We start from the raw sequence: 20,391 nt of genomic DNA on the forward strand, positions 1-20,391 counted from the left end.
TAGACCATAATAAGAGTTTTAAATTGTATTACAACTGTAGCCTCGTTTTCATGCAGAAGGAGAATTTTATACTCTTAAAAAATCCTATTAAGCTACTCTTTCGTGATTGCTATCAGCTCAATTTTGAAACTCCTTCTGATGCACTTTAATCTGATACCACTCATAATTTGTCCCTTTGAATGGTACCAAAATCTGCTCGGGCCCATGGACTATTTGGCTGCAGATGGCTCGGATGTAAATGGATTTCAACTTAAAAAAATAAGGCTTTTCAAGTTGTTTCCTCGCGTCCTAAAAAAAAATCGATATTTATAGCCGTAGCTTGATTTCTATCCGCAAATTAAGTTTATGTCTTCCTTTAGATGTTCAAAGGTAACGTTTCTCATGGGTTAAGTTGCCTACTATTAATTTCAGAACAGTTTAGACCAAAAATCTGCCAAATCGCCGTGAAGTAGCTCCTTTAAGAGTACTGCCATCTGTTGTTTTGTCGTCCTCTTGAATTTGTTATTAGTTCCCTAAAATTTTCAAAGAGTTCCCGCGCCGTTGGAAGTTAGACACCACCCTTAAAGTATTACAAGCAAAACCTTGTCTCCATAAAATAAATTACCGCGCTCCCATGTTCCCAAAAAACCCATGGAAAGCCTCCAAATTGTTCTGGTTGGAGAATGCTTGAGCAACAATAAAATATTACATGAAAACTAATCCAAAGTACTGATATCATTTTCATTAGGTTTATAAGATGAAACGAAGAGCCATCAGCATTGGGTTGATAACTTTTCTCTCACTCGTGCAGATAGTACTTACGTCAAACAACACATTTACTTTTGGTTAGTAAACTTAGCGACATATTCGATTCATGTCTGTAACTTTTTAAAAGATAATAGAACTCTCACTATACCGTAAAATTCCGGTTATAAGCCCTGGGCTTATACAACTTCGTAAGGGGTTTTGGATGGGCTTATAAGCGGAGGGGCTTATATCCGGGAGGGTTTATAAGCGGAATAAAAAAACGTTTCGAAACGAGCCACGGGAGTGTTGATCGAAATACCTTTTTTAGTTAAAAACACATAATCAAGCAACATTTAGCCCTGTTCAGTACAGTCATCCGGCAAAGGGGGGGCTTAAATCCCGGGGAGGGGCTTATAAGCGGATGTATTTTTTTGTTTCCAGGAAGATGGGCTTATAACCGGGGGGGGCTTATAACCGGAATTTTACGGTATTTCATTGTTACGTCATTTGGCCATAAAAGGTCAGGAAAACACAAACTATGACGCGTTTTTACACTGCATGTAGTATTACGTATTAAACTTCAGCACCTCGTTTTGCAACTAAATATTGAAAAAAATGTTGTTGATCATGAGCTGTAAATTCCTCATTCCTTATTCCTTATGGGGCTCAGGAAAAACTATGCAATTCTTAAAACATCCGCACGTATTCTCTTTGGACTTCAATGTCAGTGGACGCGCTCTTGCTGTTATTGTCGATCCCCATCGTTAACTGACCGCACGTTGATGGTCGGCTGTTGTCTGGTGAGTTGTTATGAAGCCGTCAACTTTACTAGTATCTAGAATGGCGAATGTGCCCTAAATCACTTCTCTAGATCCAAACTTTGCAGACTACCTTGTAAGGCAAACGATAATGCTCATATTTCACCACAATAAACAACATTGACGTTTTCAAAATTATAATGATGTTTTCATCTCTTGCGATCTTATACAGGTCTTCTTAATGGATATCCAGCAGAATTCGAGGCCATTAACTTCTTCGCTAATCACACTTCTCGTATGAACAATATTTCAGTCGCCTTAAAAAGGTTTCAAATATCGGAAAGGATCAATATATTTAATCAAGGTTAGAACTTGGAAACATTTAAAAAGGGTTTTGTTTGAGTAAAGGCTTATTGTGCGTATTTGGTGTGATTGCATTTTTTCCTTGCACCTTTGAGAGGTACGGTGGCCTAACGGTTCGCGCGCTGGACTCCGGATCAAGCGGTCCGGGTTCGAGTCCTGGCCGGGGTCATTGTGTTGTCTTCATGGGCAAGACACTTAACTCTCATAGTGCTTCTCTTCACCCAGGTGTATAAATGGGTAACAGCGAATTTACTGCTGGGAGTAACCCTGCGATGGACTAGCTTCCCATTCAGGTGAAGTTGAAATACTCCTAGTCGCTTTGTGCTACGGAAACCGGGATAAGCTGAGGGCTGATGGGCCACTAGGTCCGTATGCAGACTTAACCCTTTACCTTTGGGGGATATTGGTCCTTTGTCCATATACTACTGATCAACGCAACGACATACCAACGAAAAGATAGGAAAGGAGCTTTGTACAAGATTGTATGCTCTGACTGTGAATCCTGTTCAATCAGAAATGTAGACCCTAACTTTCTGCACTCTACTTACCATCTTTCAAAAAACTATAATCGAGTTTACTACAGCGCTGAATCTGAAAACATGGAATATAGTCCAAATTGTTAAAACAGTACGTAAGAGATAAATACCGAGAACGGAGGTATTAATCCATATACATCCCGAGGGCCGTAGGCCCCAGGGATGTATATGGATTAATACCGACGTTCGAGGGATTTATCTGACTTATTTCATGATATTATTCATTAGGGATCTTTAAATAACGACCTTTCCTTCAAGGAGACAAATACCGACTAATTAGTACACTCGCACCTTCATCGGATCTAGTCAGAGACAATAAAAGCGACCTAATGTTGGATTTTTTCACAGGACTGTGAGAAGTTGTCTCGAGAATTTGTCAGCGGAAAGCGATAGACTTCTTTGTACTTTGATATTTTGCCGACTCCACAAGGGACCACGCATTGTATTTTCTTTGTTTCTCGGTCGATGTGTTCTATTATTGTTCTTTTCTTTTGATTCTTGTTTGCGAGTTTTTTGGTACACCTGGGCGGAACGAACGGTTTTCAAACAACTTATTCATTTGCTTATGATTTGTCATTATGGACTTCACGGACAGCGAAGAGGAGCTTTTCCTGACCCAAAATAGTTTTTCGCAAGAAATTCTACAACCAAACTTTAGTTTGGATTCTATTTTCGACCCAGTAGTAGGCAGTGATGAGCCTGCTCCAAGAAATTCGTTTGCCGAAGAATTAAAGAAAATAGTTTCTGAGGGACCGAAAGACCGAAAGCGACACAGGCAAATTTGCATAGTTGACGATGAAGAACTTAAGAAGAGGAAGGAATCTAGAATACCGCCAAATACAAGAGTAAACACATCATGGGCAGTTCGTACTTGGGCTGAATGGGCGGAGGAGCGAAACGCAATGATAGCAATAGAAGGCGAAAGTGGCGTTACACTTCCCCAAGTGAATTCTGACATTCTCAATATTGCTAACAACGAGGAACTTAATTATTGGCTCAGCAAATTGGTCGTGGAAGTTCGTAAGAAAAAGGATCCAGGAAGCGTTTATCCGCCAAACACACTTTACCAACTTTGCTGTGGTCTTCAGCGGTACATGCGAGACAACGGTCGGCCAGAACTTAATTTCTTCACCGATCCCGCATTTAAACACTTCCAAGACTGTTTAGACGCCGAGATGAAGCGTTTGACTGGTATGGGTGTTGGCTCAAAGGTAAAAGAAGCACAGGCATTCTCAGAAGAAGAGGAGAACAAGCTCTGGAATCTCGGACTGCTAGGAGACTCTTCACCGAAAGTTCTGTTGGATACAATGGTTTTCCTAATTGGAAAAACCGTTTCCCTTCGAAGCGGAAAAGAGCACCGTAACTTGAAATTCAGCCAACTCACTTTAGAACCAGCAAACGCGAGGGAGCCAGAGAAATTGGTTTACGTATCCTTTGGCGAGAAAAACAACCTGGGCGGATTAAAGCATCGATCCTTCAAGCAAAAGCGAATCGAGCACTACGCAAACAGCGGTACGCCTCAGCGCTGTTTAGTTCAGCTGTACAAGAAATATGTATCCAAGTGCCCTGAGCCTGGGATAGCAAAAGACGCCTTCTACTTAACTGCAAGACGTGCATTTAAGGATTCGGATGATGGTAAGTCGATGATGCAACGAAACAATTGAGTTACACTCTTTTTATTTTATAAGAATATAGATTATAAGTATATCGAGGCTGAAATTTGTGAACTTTAAAGAATATTTTTAGAGATTTAAAAAAAAGATAATTTTGAGTTGAAAATTTGTAAATACGATACAATTACACGTAAATATGGTTTTAACTGAACCGTATAAAATCCTTTATTTCTTGCGAAACGATAAAAGCGATGGAACACGATACAGATACACGATACACTTGTTATTGATACTGGCCCAATACATGCTAAAACGGAAATTTTAAACGGTATTATCTAAGAATGTTCAAAAGAATATTTTCAGCCTAGAATCGGCAGAAAAATAAGAATATTCACCCTGGTTAAAAAAAAATATTCCTATAAAATAAAAACAGTATATTAGCAAGTGAAATGGCGTAAACGAAAATGTGTATTTGTTATATTTTGCAGTTTGGTATGGAACGACTCCAGTTGGGCACAACATGCTTGGAGAAACGGTAAAAAGGCTGTGCAAAGACGCAGGGATCGAGGGCCAATTCACCAACCACAGTCTCCGTGCGACAACAGCAACCCGAGCACTTAAGAAAGGAATTCCAGATAAGTTTGTTATGGAACGAACGGGGCACAGAGATCTAAGATCTTTGCAGAAGTATCAACGACCAGATACTTCAACTAAGGTCGAGTTTTCAAAAGCTTTCGACAGTGGTGAAGCCCTGTCACTTTCTGATTCACTCGGTTCAGTAAATACGCCAGTGAAACGTGAAGTTGAGCAAGATGACGATACTATAAGTAAATTTGCGAATGGGCTGCACTGAAGGTGAAATTCCTCAAACGAAAGCCGTGAATTTCAGTAATTGTACCTTTGTAATCTCGAAAGACTTGAAACTTAATTGAAAAGGTTCATGTATTTGTTCTGTTATTTTTCTCGATACTGTTTTGTAATGAAAAACATTTGTTGGAATAAATAAAGCCGGAGGGATTTGAATTTCTCTGGACGAGCAAGGTTCAATTGAGTTATTGGAACGTAAATAATTAATTAGAGAGTAATTTCTGTAACTCCCTCAAATGAGGACTTCATCTGTATAAATCCCTGAAAGGAGGTATTTAGACAGATAAATCCCTGAAAGGAGAGATTTATATGGATAAATCCCTCATTCATATTCATAAATTCAATTAATCAGCCCCGCTCTTCCCTGCTACATTATCAAGCCCTCCCCGGACTTTCAGTTAGTTAGTATTCAACAGGGCTGTAAGTTAAATAAAGGTTTTTGAATAACAAAAGAAAATGTGTCAATCATGAAATAACAAACGAAAAGACCTGCCGCCAAATTATAACAAACAATTGACGGATCAAATTATGGCACCAAATAATAAATCGCTACATTGAGGCACATTCACTCAGGTGATTAGTCTAGTCTAATAATTATATGGGAAAAGTTTTGTTGAGTCTATAAACCCGACCGCATGGTACAAATGCAACAGTTCACCTTGACAAAGCAACCTTTTATGGCACAAGTACAATTACTTTCCTTTGTTTTGAATGCCCCCAATTTGTACAGTGAGGCCAATCATGGCTTAGTTTGTACCATGTGACCGGGTTGTGTAGAAGGCCTATTACGAAGGACAAGATCAGCTAATGATTACCAATTTTTCAAGAATACTACCTTGCATATCATCTTCGTTTCAGCTTCAGCTTTACTTGAACAAAACGTCGTTGCACTTATCGAGGGAAGCCACACAAAGACGTCCGCATGCGCACTTTCTCAAGTGACAGGCATTCCTCTTATCCGTCTCCATGGCGACAGTAGTCCATTCTACCAATGTGACAAAGTGATCCAGATGTCAGCGGGATACAGAGATTATGCACATGCTACACTTGATATACTGAACACATTTGGATGGGAAAATATTGTACTAATAGTCGATGGTAAAACGGATATTACTTATTTTCAAGCGATCAGTACCTGTTATCTGACCTTATTAACAGCAACGTTAATTCCGGGCCAAACGAGGATGAGAATTGAAGTGAGTTTTCGTAAGCTCTCGTCGATATCATCAACTCGGGCCAAACGAAAACGAGAGTCCGTCAAACTCTCATCGACTCTCGTGAAAAGTTTGAGCACGATCAAAGTTGACGAGAGCGCATGAGAGTCGATGAGAGTGCATAAGAGTTCTTTGCCAAACGAGAGCGAGAGTTTGAACTCTCATCAATTCTCATTCTCATTAAGCCCGGGTTTATGTTATGTTTCAGTAGGAGCTTTCCCTTTTCTAGGCTCGATTTCCGCCGCTCTCTAGTCCGGTCTTTCCTTTCCTGGACAGCGGCTGGTAATCGAGCCTACTCCTTCTCCCCCTACCTCCCCCCTTTGCCTTTCCCTCTGCCTCTCCTTTTGCTTCTCTCTCTCCTTCTGCCTCTGCCTCTCTCTCTATTTCTCAAATCGCTTTTCTCTGTGCTTCTCCCTCTAGTTAGCCATCTGCACCACCATCTGCTCCTCCATCCACTTTTCCCTCTACTTCTCCCTCTTTCAGTAACTATGCCTTTTCCTCTGCCTCCGCCTCTGCCTCTGCCTCTGCTTCTGCTTCTGCCTCTGGTCCTACCTCTGTTTCTGCCTCTGCCTCTACATTTGCCTATGCCTCCACTTTTCCCTCTACTTTCAGTGGCTCTGCCTCTGCCTCTGCCTCTGCCTCTGCCTCTGCCTCTGCCTCTGCCTCTGCCTCTGCCTCTGCCTCTGCCTCTGCCTCTGCCTCTGCCTCTGCCTCTGCCTCTGCCTCTGCCTCTGCCTCTGCCTCTGCCTCTGCCTCTGCCTCTGCCTCTGCCTCTGCCTCTGCCTCTGCCTCTGCCTCTGCCTCTGCCTCTGCCTCTGCCTCTGCCTCTGCCTCTGCCTCTGCCTCTGCCTCTGCCTCTGCCTCTGCCTCTGCCTCTGCCTCTGCCTCTGCCTCTGCCTTTGCCTTTGCCTTCGCCTCCGCTTCTGCCTCTGCCTATGCTTCTGCTTCTGCCTCTGGTCCTGCCTCTGTTTCTGCCTTTGCCTCTAAATTTGCCTATGCCTCCACTTTTCCCTCTACCTCTCCCTCTTTCAGTGGCTCTGCTTCTTCCTCTGCCTCTGCCTCTGCCTCTTTCTAAGCTTCTGTCTCTGCCACTCCCTTTCCCTGTCCCTCTTCACTCTCCATCTCTTTTTTCCCCAGTCCTTTTTCTGTGCCCCATGACCATAGACGTGCGTGCTAAGTATTTTTGACAAGACCTAATAACACCAAAGGTACTTAAACTAAGAACTGCAAAAACAAATGTTACTTTTACTTTCTGGTTGATTTAAAAGGTCATTGGACAGAAGCCGGATATTTCCTTTCTATATCACAAAGATCAAAGCTGACTGTGAATTTAGTTCAGCTTTCAGAGCGGGATGAAAATGAAGAACCATCAGCACCAATACTGAGAGCAAAGGAGCAGGTTGAAAACCTTGAAGCAGAAGTTGTTTTACTTTACGCCAACAAAGAAAACATAGAACTGATGCTACAACAGGTTGTATATCTATTTACACCTCCAAGACATGTTTAGTTTCTTGAACAGTTTGTTCTGTTATTAGCGAACGAATCTCCCAGTGGCTGAGTAACTTTATTTTTTTGCATTTTTTCAGAAATCTTGTAAACACAGAAATAACTGGATACTTCAAGGACAGGTTTGACAATCATTTCAATTATGCATGTTCAAAGTATTGAGCTATATATTTTCACGACTGGCGGTTAAATATTGTTTTTTTCTGTGCAAGCTGAGTGAACAGATGGTTATTCAACCATATTAGCTCTTGGCTGTATTATAACTCCGCATGTAAACGGACCTCAACTGAGTAATATGATTATTTTTATATCATGCCAGGTGCCTTTGAACTTGAGCTGCGACAGGAACAATATTGTTTTAGCATTCAAGCTGCCATACATTCAAAGCTCAGCTTCTGAAGCACTAGAAAATGCCGTTCGAACTAATGATACCGACAGGGTAGGTACGCTTCTGTGTCTGTTCATCATCTGGGATGATGCTACCAGGGTGTTGCAAGCATTTTGACCTGCTACGACCTACTCAGGAAAAATTCTGATTCACTTGCATCAAATTGACGTATTGACGGGTATTGCGGTCGAAGGCTGGGAAAACAATAATGTTTGAAATATGATATGGCTAGGTGTTGGTCCCTCATTTGTTACGCAGCATACACACAGCTTTTAATTTGATAGCTTTATTTATGTCTTTTCGGGTAGCTTGTGTAACTGGACATTCTTTACCGATTCAATCATTCAGTAATGGAAGCTAAAGAAAGTTTTGTAAATCTAAACACGCGATACTGAAATTTAAAAACTGTATAATATACACATGGTCCTCAACTAATGTAAACTGTTATCATTTAGGACCTTGCTGCACTTGCTTACGATGCCGCCCATGTAATCAGCCAAGCAATAAACAGGGAACCGTGTTCATCAATGGACGGGTCTGCCAATATTATGGATGCAAAGTTACCTTGTATGAGAATGGTTAGTGATTTACCTGGTTCGCCTGTATCAGTCACTGCATTCAGCAACAAGTTTTGTTCAGCTTGGCTTTGTAATCTGCTAAGAGGGTCCGGCTATTCGATGCTGACGTTCATTTCCGATTTTATAAAGCCACCAACAACACTTAGCTGTTACCCCTCCCTAGATGGGACGCTAGTTCATGGAAGCTGCCCAACTCCCCTCCCCACCCCACCCCCAGCATCAGGCTTCCCAAGTCTTATGTATACACGTAGATTGATGGAGGCACTCTTAGCGTTACATTATCAGTGTCCCTTACGTGAACGAAACGCAAAGACCCCTAACAATGTCAATTTGGATCTTTCCGAGGATAGCGCTAATAAACTCCTTGCCTTTCCTCATAATATTAGCACTAACATATTGAACTATAAACAGGTTAACCTAGATGGTTTAACAGGACCTGTCCAGTTTAGCGAGTATGGAACGCGAAGAAAGATTAACCTTGATGTTTTAAACCTCCGAAACAATTCCTTTTTTAAGGTAGGTAGTATCGTAACCTTAAAACTTAACAGTTTTTTCCACAGTAAGTAAAATGAATGTACCTTCAATTTAGTTTATAGTTGTCGTCAACTTATTAGCATCAAGTAGTTTACTTCTAATCAATGTATTGCTTATCGATTTATAGCCAACCGGGTTTAAAGGAGCTACGCCACAAAAAACTCAAGTTTAAAAAATTGGAAGTTTGTTGCTCATAATCTGTCTTAATCTTTGGTGGTCCTTTTTTTTTTTTTTTTCTACCATAGAAAACTACTATGTTGAGGTTTCCTTCAATTTGAAACTTATCACAAAAATGAACAAAATGAATAGCATGCCGTGACATAATTATAGCAACTTTAAAGTACGCCACTCAAATGAATAAACACCAAGTTGCAAAAGTACCTTATTATAGGAATATAACGAGGCACTTTAACAACGCGAACAAAATTTACGCGTATAATAAAATTAACGCGAATTTAGGAAAAGTTCTGGTCAAATGCTTATAGTAAAAAAGTTAACATACATAAAATTAACGCGAATTTTTGAAATTCGCGTTAATAACATGTATCGGTATTTTCCTATAATAAGGTAGGCAGTTGAACATTTAACTATTTACAGTAGTACAGTTAAAGAATTATTCATGGGACTATCGGTGTTATAATTCTGGATTCATTTTAACTAAAATGTGCATATTTTACCATCTTTTTCTTTGTTTAATCGTTAGATTGGTACATGGAATTTAACTAAGGGCGCTGTGATGTTTGAACACATCTTACACAACGTGGAGAATCCATCTTCGAGAAGAAGTCTTCAGGGACAAAAGCTCAGGGTTGTCGTAGTAGAGGTAATAAAAGATAAATTTGTGTTGAATTAGTAAAAATCCTTTATTAAGCTTTCCAAGTTTAGATAGAATGTCTAATTTTGTTTCCATAATATAAATATTGTATTAAATAAGGAGCTCCGTTTATTTGCTTTCAGCTCTCTGTTTCTTCAGGATGGTTCTCATTTATAATCGCCCCGATTGTTTCTATCGCCTCTGTCACTTCAAAACGTTTTCTTGCGATCGGGGTGATAATATGAGAATAGTACACAGACGATCGCTTAAGTCTGCGGCGAATGGGGCAATCACGTTCGCTTGGATCGCCTGTGTTCTATCCTTCTAGCTTCTCCTTCTCTTAATCTTCTTCGGCGTTAAACTGCAATAACGGAGAAGATAAGAGGCCACGAGTTTTGCTCTTTCATTGAAGGCTACCATTGTGTTGGATCTAGGGCTAAAATGATTGTTTTTCGTAGGTCTTCTCTCATACCAGGCGATCTGGACGATTATACTGTATAAGAACCCCCGATCGCTTCCAGTCGCTTCGATCGCCTACGATCGTCTTTGTATTTGCAAACGATCGATGCAATAGAACGATGGGGGCGATCATATGAGAACCAACCTTTATCAGTCTTTGGATTATATACCATTTTCATCATCGAAGCGAATATTTGCATTTGTTTTCTTTCACATCAACAAAACAGGATGCACCTTTCATTATGAAGCATAAGCATGAACATGGACATGAAGATGAAGATGAGAGCGTTTCATATGAAGGGTATTGCATTGATCTGCTGAATGAACTAGCAAGAAATCTCAAGTTCACGTATGAGATCTACCCCGTCCCAGACGGTTTGTACGGCGCTGAAACGGAAAACGGTACCTGGGATGGAATGATTGGCGAGTTGGTAAACAAGGTTTGTTTACGTTTGGCTTTATAACTTCCTTAAAATTAATCCCTTCCAGCCCAAAAAGCAAGTATTTCTTCCGATTTGGTTTTTCTTGTTTCCTTCAAATTACTTTGTTTACACTAAGCAAATTGTAACAACTTTCACAGTTTTCTTCAAGCGTCGATCCAATGCTGCGAGAAGCCCTTTCATTTACATTTTAACCAGCTTAGAAAGTGAAAGGGAAACAAGTTAAAAGCCAAGAATGCACAATGTAGTATCACGTTTTGGGGGCTATGTTCTATTTGGCAATTGACTGCAGTGAGCCAATTTCACAAAGTAACTTCTCATGTAAATAATATTATTTAGCAGAAAATGTGGTGAAGACAAACCATCAGAAGAATAAAAGACTCCTGACTTAATTTCTTCGTTCTCTTTTGTCCAAAGCGTGCCGATATTGCCGTTGCAGGGCTCACCGTAACGGAGCGTCGCGAGAAAGCAGTGGACTTCAGCGTTCCTTACATGTACTACACTGAAGATTTATTAATGAAGAAGGCATCTTCCAGTGGATCAATTAATTTACTACAGTTTATGAATCCCTTTGACAACTACGTTTGGATCGCCACCCTAGCCAGCCTGCTGGTCATCTCCGTTGCTGTGTTTGCATTGAACTACTTCAGTCCTTATGGATACAAAGATGATAATGGCCAAGGAACATCGGAGGAGTTTAATTTTTTCAACAGCGCGTGGTTTGCGTTGGCTTCCATGCTGCAACAGGGAGTTGATCACACACCAAGAAGCCTGTCAGGTAGGGGGAAGGAGAGTAAAGCAAATGCTGATAAAGATACGTAGGTAGAGCCAAGATGAAGTAAATACAGGCGATATAAAGGCAAGATGAGGTAGTGGCAAAGGTAAGGGAGGTAGAGGCAGTTTGCAGCCGGTAAAGCCAGTAGAGATGTGAGTTGGAGATAGTTCAAAAGCTGTTAGAATCACCTTGATTCATAAATAGTTTCTGTAAGACAAAACGTGATTCCTTACGTTTAAAAAACGTCAGCCGCAGAGATCATCACATTTGGACGCTTATGTCATCCATGCGGGTAGAATTAACACTTTTATTCACCCCTTATGTACTTCGCTTTACTATTAACGTAAATAATCCAAGATTAAGGATGTGCAGTGACCCAGTGGTTATTCATAGAGATTGGAGGTCGAAGAGGTAGGCGGAGTATCAAACTATATGGACCAATTTTTAATATATAGATTTAGGCAAGGCTAAAAGCGAAGCTCCCCTTTATTTATTTTTTTGCTGGAGTAACAATGTTTTCATTTTGATAAATATGCGGTCAAAGCTTTAATGTATACGCTGGCCCATAGGTGCAAGATAAATATAAATCCATCATAATCTCGAGGCAGAACAACTAATGGCCTAAAAATTAATTAAGAGTTTATTCTCTCCTGCAGCCCTCTCCTGCAGATCAACTCACTCTAGCACATATATTTAGATTTGGGGTTATTTTGGGCAAAAATTGGACGTAAAGTTCATCCGTGTCTTTATCAGATACAAAGACACTCATTAAACATAAATTTCTTTTGTATTTTCTTTATAAATTATTATCAATGAGTTTTTGAATACATATAGAAAGAGAGCGATGAATATGTAGTTTATTATATAAACTGCAGTTGTTTATTTGGATTTCGACCACCGAGAAAAACAGTATCACAATGTATGTAAAATTACGATGTTGTACGTGTGTTTGATATCACCAATCACGTGCTGACAAGTTTGCATGTTTCAAGGGTAAATGAGCCAAAGTTTATCGATATTAAGTCGAAACATCTTCTGATCTTCTTCGGCAATTTTCGGTAATCGTCGGAAATATTCGGAAAATTTTCGAAAACATTCGTTTGACCTTCGGACAACCCTTTTTTAATCTTCCAAAATCTTCGGAAAATGGTCGGAAATCTTAGGAAAATCGTCAAAAACCTCGTAATTAGTAGGTTTATAAAATAAACAAAATAATACATGGTTGCTTGGAGTTATGTATTATTCTCTATCTACATTAGGTCGCATTCTCACCGGAAGCTACTGGTTCTGCGTCCTTATTTTGGTATCAACATATACTGCTAATCTGGCAGCGTTTCTAACAGTGAAAAACGCCGAGCAGCCGATCCGTAACCTTGAGGACATCGTGGACTCTTCTTACCAAGTAGCAGTACTTGAATCGTCAAGTTCGTCTGAGTTCTTTAAGACAAGTCAGTATGAACCATACAAGAAGATTTGGTAAAGAATTCAAAGTGACGGTACCATTGCCAAAAGCACATCTCAAGGCATTCAGTGGGTGCGAGAAAAAGACAAGCTTGTTTTCACTAATGACGGACCCATACTCAGATATGTTGCCAACCAACAACCTTGCGATCTCACAACTGGTAAATTCTGAAAAAGGTTTTAAATATGTAAGGCATAATCGCTGTCTGATAAAATAACTTCCTTTAGCATTTAAGGTACACTTATTGGTGACGCTAAGAAATAGTTATGCAATTAACTAAATACAGAAGAAAAATTTTAGAAACTTTTTTTTTGCAAGCTGAAAATTTATCATTGATAAATTATAAACTTGCAATCAGTTTAATAACAGCAAGGTGCCAAACAATATGACCATTTTTATCTTTTCTTATATTCTTCTGTGAAGATTTGATACCAACTGGAAGCTGTCTTCGCCTTTCAGTATGATAACGACTTGACGGTGGAAATTTGGGCTTCTTCTTGTAACTAAAACTAGAGAAACTAATATTTTACTAAAGTGTTATTTCTAATAGATGTTGACAGTTTCAGTGATAATTACAAATGTTCGATCGTTGTTAGTCTGACGCAGCGTTTCGTCCCTGCCAAAGGACTCCTCAGAGACCTTTCTGCTTTCAATTGGCAAACTCGTTGAGCATCGCGCTCAAAGTTCCGGCCGCACAAAATCACGAGTGAAAAATTGACAATAGAAGTTGACAGTTTCAATAATAATTACAAATGTTCGTGGCTAGTCTGATGCATCGTTTCGTCACTGCCAAGGGACTCTTTAGCCTTTCTGCTTTCAACTGGCAAACTCTATTTCTATGTTCAGTATATTTCTGTATTAAAAGGTCTTTATTTCCTTCATCAGTCCCAGGTCTAACCACAACCAAAGGTCTTGCAGTTGCGTTCCAGGCAAATGATCCGCACGCCAGTGCCTTTACTCTGGCCATTTTACGTCTTCACGAAAACGATTTTCTTAACAGCTTGCAGCGAAAATGGTGGGAAACTAACAACGAGTGTCAGCAGGAACAAGAAACAAGTAAGGATAATAAAGAGACTAGTGGTAACCACAGGTTAAAAAGTGCGGGCCTAGATGCACTATTGTCGCAAACCAATCAGAGTTGTTTTTTGATTGACAGTTCTGCGAGGTGTAATCGAGCACGCGGTAAGAATCGAGATGTGATCTTTTTCGGTCGTTAAACTCGCTATGTTATCAGTGTTGTGAGGAATTTTCCGAGATTAAACCGTTGTTGGAATCATTCGTTTTCCCGTGGTTTCTCTGATACAATTACAGCAAATCTTCTCAAAAGCAACGCCTAAACGACGTCTGCAAAACATAAGTTTGCAATCTTCCATGTGACAGAAGCCTCCATCTTATGTGACAAACTGTTGAGAATGACACATTTTTGCATTCTAATCGTTTGTAGAGAACAGATTTTCAACTTCCGGTGCTTTGACAAACTGTCGTGATTGACACATTTTTAGCATGCTGATCGTTCGTGGTGGAAGAACAAAATTTTCCACTTCCGGATTGAGCCAGACCGTGCCGCGCACGCGTTATACGCAATAACTCAAGTTCGGTGGCTGTAAGTTATTGTAAGTCCAGGCTTGATTTAAAAACAAGAAAGATATTTCCCGTAAGACTTAAAGCTACGAGATAGAAGAGACCTTGTATGAACTCGAACAAAAAAGCTCAGAGAGATATCAAGCCGTGTTTTGTAAATTACAGACGAAAAATTCTATCGTTGGAAATGGCTTACCCAATCCCGGGTGGGGGGGAATCCCTATAACATATAATGGCCAATGCGGGGAGGCTCTGCCAGAAAGGGGTATCTTTTCCAGGCTCCATGTATATAAAAGGGTAGGGATTTCACAAGTTTAGGTATACAAAAGGGTATGGAAATCTGTCATTTAGGTTTTTCAAAAGGCCTTTAAATTAAATATTTCGAACAGACGCAACTTATGGCTGTATCGTCTTAATTTATTCAGCGCTACATAAAAATGCCAAGAAAATGCCCTGTTTTAAGTATATGTCGTGCCATATAAGTATATGAAAGGGGTACCTTTTTTCTATAAAAGGTATGCGAAAGAGGTGCTTTTCTGTCAAAATGGTATATAAAAGGGTAAGGGGTTGGACCTCGGGGCGGAGCCTGCCCGTATAAAACTTTTTTGAGTGCCCTTCCCCCCGCCCCCCGGTACCCAATCTTATCCCTTGTGAGAGAAATGTCTGAGATTCCAGACGACACAACACCTCTTTGAAACAGATAAATACATATATTGAACTGAAGTTGTAACGCAAACCGCGTGGCAAGTGTCACGTTGTTTTGGACCGATAAAGCAGTTAAAATTTATTTCCAATTAAAAGCAAAAATAATTAACTATCACTGTTACACAAGAGAGCCCTTTGATTTTTTGTCTGCATGTTTGCTGATCCTAGCAGTATGCAGGACGCGTGTCACATATCAACCTAGTAAATGGCCCAGTTCACAACGAGTCTCTCGTAGCTCAGTTGGTTAGAGCGCCCAACCGGTATCTGGGAGGCCATGGGTTCGATTCCCGTCGGGGACTCAGAATTTTTCTTTGTCCCATGCTCGTGTCATGTTGAACATCTCATTATCATTTATTACCGAGCTTGAAATTTACCATCTTTATCATTTACTATGTTTGTTTTTCTTTCTCTTTTTCTAGTGTTGTCTCGAAAGCGTATTGATCTGATGAGCATGCTTGGCGTGTATGCCGTGATGGGTCTTGGGATAGTTGTTGCATTCCTGACACTGATTACAGAAATCTTATGGAAACGAAGAGCAAAACAAAAGTTATTCAAGAAAACTCAAAGGTTTGTTACAAGAAGAACTTTTTACTCGAGTATCATTTACTAATTAATGAACAATTTTTGGAGCCATGCTTGCCGAACATTACATTGTACAAGTGTGCATGTAGTTTCTGCTCTGATCTGATCTGACTGACTGACTGATTGGTTTGATTGATTGATTGATTGATTGATTGATTGATTGATTGATTGATTGATTGATTGATTGATTGATTGATTGATTGATTGATTGATTGATTGATTGATTGATTGATTGATTGCATGGCAACATACTTATTGATAATATTTACCAATGTCCATTTTTTTAACAAAACGAAGAATTAGAAATAATATTGTTTCGAAGGCAGTAACCCTATAAGATATAAAGAAATTTTGGATGAAAGAAAATGGAAATTATACCACTCTATGTTTGATCACAAGGTCGTTACACCCTATCACATTTGACTTGGTTTCCGTTCCACTCCGGATTATAATCCACACATAGAACAGCTAACTTGCATAAACCCATATGTTCCCATGTAAAATTAATGTCAACATATACATTGATAGATATAGATCCACGCGGCTCCGTTTTCTTGATTATATATCAACTGCACAGGGAAACGAGATCTACTTTCAAAACTGTTCAGCCCAACAATATATCAAAAACTCATATCGCAATCCGCTTCAATCTTCGTCAATTTTGGCCACTCCGTACCTTCTTTTGTTTTTGCTGTGTAATTGAAATGTTCCTTCACAGTTTTAAGAGGTTATTTCTATATTTCACTGAACGTGACGGTCATTTCCCATGCCTAAATTTGGCTAACATTCGTGACACAGTCCATTTAAATAATGTAGGGTAAATTTTTAGATGTTTATTTATATCGCATCCTGCTTCTTCTCGTGTAGCAGGATATTATTGTACTCTAGCTACTAGTCCATCAGCTGAGATCCGAAAATTTGGGTTTATGGCTCACTTGTGGGGAACAAACGAAACATGTCTTATCTTAATCTTTGACTATTGAGCATCATAAAAATGTATGATAGCAAGGTTGGAACGGTAGCTTTCACTTAGCAAATCGAATTTTAAATTTGCCCCCATAGGCTTCTTTTGGCCGCCATCTTGGATTTTTGGGGAAGGCTACAAAGCTGCTTGTGTTCTTTTAACGTGAACGAATCGCATTACAAATTAAGAACGTATTGGAACTAAAAACATGACCTCGTTCATTCTAGTGTTTCAATTATAACCATGTGATCATGACGTCATATGTGACGTCACGACGCCTGATTATTGATCACAATATGACTGTCTGTACCAATAAATATAGCAAAAAGTGCAGGTTTTAAAATTATTTCTAGAAGAAAAGAGAGCGAGCAGATAAAATAGCATTGCCATACAAGTGTCTTGAATAAAGCCTCCTCAAAATCAATTGCCACTTTCCTACCCAGTCCTATATTTCAAACACATGGTGCCACGAACATTCAATGGGTTTTCTTTCTTCGCGCGATTTCAAAAGTGTTTCCTCTGCAATATGATTAATGGCGGACGAATGCATATTTATGTGGTGGCTCGGATTCAAAGCTAGCCCAGTGCAGATATATTTCTTCATGGACAACCTTACATCGTGCTGCCGTGAACCGGAATCACAAACCAATTTGGGAAGCCTCGACTGAAAGCGAATTTCCAGAAAAAGGAAGCTTCTTCAGGAGCATCTGTCTATTACGTCATCCCAGACCTACATCCACAAAGAGTTGGCTCCAGCACGCATTAAAAAAGACATCAAAACTGTAGAAAAGCTCGTGGATCTGCTTGAGGATGTATTTACCAATCCATGGAAACAAGATGCGGCGTTCACAAGCTTGTCCATGGGCATTGAAGCGACAACAGGATTATGTTATTGTGATAACTTACTGCAGGCCAAAAGCAAAGGAAAGCGGCAGCCTATGACCATGTAGTGAATCGTTGCTCATCCAATCCTAGTTTAGATTACTTTGATCCGTTGAAGAAAGCAAAGCTGAAGTCTTTTAAGGATCTGACAGCTGTGGGGCATGTTCGCAACAAGGATGTGGTAAGTCCCCTCCTCCTAACTCCCGCAAAAGACAACCAAAGCCAAACTCGCCCAACAGCTAGAGCAATACGTCACGGTCACCGTGAAATACCCAGAGAACGCAACCAGCATTTTTGATGGAATGGCAGTCTTACGGAAGTTGAAGATTCCCTCTGGGGCTACGTTCTATGTGGTGGCTGAAAGATAGAGTTTTTGAGTTGGTAACGAGCACTGGCAGCAGTCGCATAGACGTAGTGTTCGATGTGTATCGCAAGGTTTCGATGAAGAATGTTGTAAGGTCAAAAAGAGTGTCTGCCTCTGACTGTGTACAGTATAAGAACATACTCCCTGCCTTTTCAGTGAAGTCATGGAACAAGCTTCTTAGTGTCAACGCAAACAAGCCTGAAATTGTCGAATTCCTCATGTCACAATGAAAGACAGAAGCATTTCGAAGCAGGCTCGGCAACCAGATTATGTACGTAACAGCGGAAGATCAGTGCTGGCGACTAGAGGCAGCCTCATACGAATCAGTTCCTGAGCTAGGGTGTAATCATAAAGAGGCTGATAACCGTATAGCTCTCCATGCTCGTCACGCAGCAGGCACGTGCATCACCCACTCTGAGGAAACTGATGTCTTTGTCCTAATGCTTGGCCATAGCCGACACCTTGAAAAGTGCTTCATAAACGGAAGGGAAGAGGTGCCCAGAATAGTGGACCTTTTTCTGGTTATTAACAGAGAAAAACTCGACCCAGGCATTGACAAGCACTGCTTCTTGCAATTGAAAGATATTATCGGCATACGCGCTATCGCAGGCTGTGATACCATCTCCGACTTTTCTGGTAAAGGAAAGTGGAAAGCAGTCCAGCTTCTCCAACACAGCGAAAGGCACGTCCAAGCTATGGCGAGTATCGGGGAGGAGTGGGCAGTATCCGAGGCGATCTTTAAAGATACGGAGGAATTAGTGTGTCAGCTGTACGGGAAGACGTGCCAGAGTGTGCATGTGCTGTGCTATGAGATTCACTGCGCCAAAGGCGGAAAAGTGAAGCCAGAGGCTCTCTCACCATGTGAGTCATCTCCACGACTCCATGTTACAAGAGGAAATTTTCAAGCCGCAATCTGGAGTCGAGAAGAACCGCTTCCGGTTATTCCCTCCCCTCACGGCCACGGCTGAGAAGTAGACAGTATTTCTAACGTTGAATTTGTGTGGCTTGGATCTAAGTCGGCTCCAGAAGAGTTGACAGTGAAGGAGGACTTTATACGATTGTGGCGCTTCTGTACACGACAATCTCTTTTTTACTGAGTCCTAGTCTAACCTTATGTGGACATAGCTATAATTATCTGATTTGGGGTATACTGATTCGTGGTGTAGTATATCTAGATTTGTGATGTAGAACGCCTTTAAGGTAATTTTGTTATTTCAGATGATAGAGGAGCAAAAGGAAAACAAGCTGAAAAACAAAATGGCGGACATTGTGAAGCCATTTATGACGTAGTTTGCTTTAATAACCGTAAACAATGCTAAAATAATGTCCCGAATACGTATTACTTTCAAATGTATGCCTAAGCAAAAAATCGTATGTATTTAACAACGAATAAATAAAAATAAGGATTTTTTTTAAATCCAAGATGGCGGCCAAAAGAAGGATATGAGAGCAAATTTAAAATTCGATTTGCGCAGTGAAAGCTACCGTTCTATCCTTGCTATCACACATTTTTATGATGCTTAATAGTCAAAGATTAATATTAGACAAGTTTCGTTTGTTCCCCTTAAGTGAGCCATATAACCCCTCTAGCTGATGGACTATACATATTACTACCAAGCTCACTCACATATTGTTTTGTCTGTCCATAGGCAGAAGAATAGTCCTCCGCAAAATGGCCGCTGACAAGAATTGTCTGCCCGAGCTGCTGATTGGTTTTTAGATGACCACAAAATCATACTATGATTCACTTTGATACACTTGTTTGTTTACCAAAGTTTCAGCCATTTATATTTAACAATTATTCCACAAGCGCGCGTTGGATATGGGATGGTATATAGCCAACGAGTCTCGTAGCGCCGAGTTGGCTATAACGATCTCATGTCCAACAAGCGCGAGTGGAATAATTGTTTTATTGAAAACGCCCAAAGAATAGGAATATTTGAGCTCCCCAGCTGTTTTCGTTCACGCGTTTTGGCGACCATATCTGTGGTCAAAGGTATATGAGCTCATACATCATTGCCTGTTAACCAATCAAAACGCAGCAATTGCAATATACCATTGCTAGTATTTGATAAAAGGTCATAGTACCCTCCTGATAGAAGCTTTTTATCATCATTTTCTCCAACTTTTTTTCATATTAACTTGCCAACGTCCTCACAGAACATTATACTTCATAAGAAATAGGCAGTGTATAAGCTTGCACGTAGAGTACATAATTATGAAAATAGTTGATTTGAGTGAAATTCCTATATTCTTATATATGAATAATAGCCTTTTTAG

The 20,391-nt window shown here is 40.2% G+C and overlaps 1 protein-coding gene and 1 pseudogene across 2 annotated transcripts; both read left to right on the forward strand.

Annotated features, from left to right (window-relative positions):
• Positions 1–1,633: 1,633 nt before the first annotated feature.
• LOC144665935 (glutamate receptor 4-like) lies at positions 1,634–20,147 on the forward strand (annotated as a pseudogene). Its single transcript, XR_013573088.1, has 14 exons — positions 1,634–1,848; positions 5,722–5,961; positions 7,346–7,548; positions 7,664–7,705; positions 7,903–8,022; positions 8,427–8,549; positions 8,961–9,065; positions 9,787–9,906; positions 10,584–10,796; positions 11,214–11,574; positions 12,831–13,193; positions 13,919–14,089; positions 15,739–15,886; positions 19,761–20,147. The product of XR_013573088.1 is annotated as a glutamate receptor 4-like (transcript).
• On the forward strand, positions 3,478–4,849 carry LOC144665909 (zinc finger MYM-type protein 4-like). Its single transcript, XM_078527192.1, has 2 exons — positions 3,478–4,018; positions 4,485–4,849. The coding sequence occupies exons 1-2, from the start codon at positions 3,478–3,480 to the stop codon at positions 4,847–4,849; spliced, it is 906 nt and encodes a 301-aa protein (XP_078383318.1).
• Positions 20,148–20,391: the final 244 nt, after the last annotated feature.

The sequence above is a fragment of the Oculina patagonica genome, chromosome 9 (genome assembly GCF_052425735.1).
Source record: "Oculina patagonica isolate OP01 chromosome 9, crgOcupat, whole genome shotgun sequence".
Lineage (NCBI taxonomy): Eukaryota > Metazoa > Cnidaria > Anthozoa > Scleractinia > Oculinidae > Oculina > Oculina patagonica.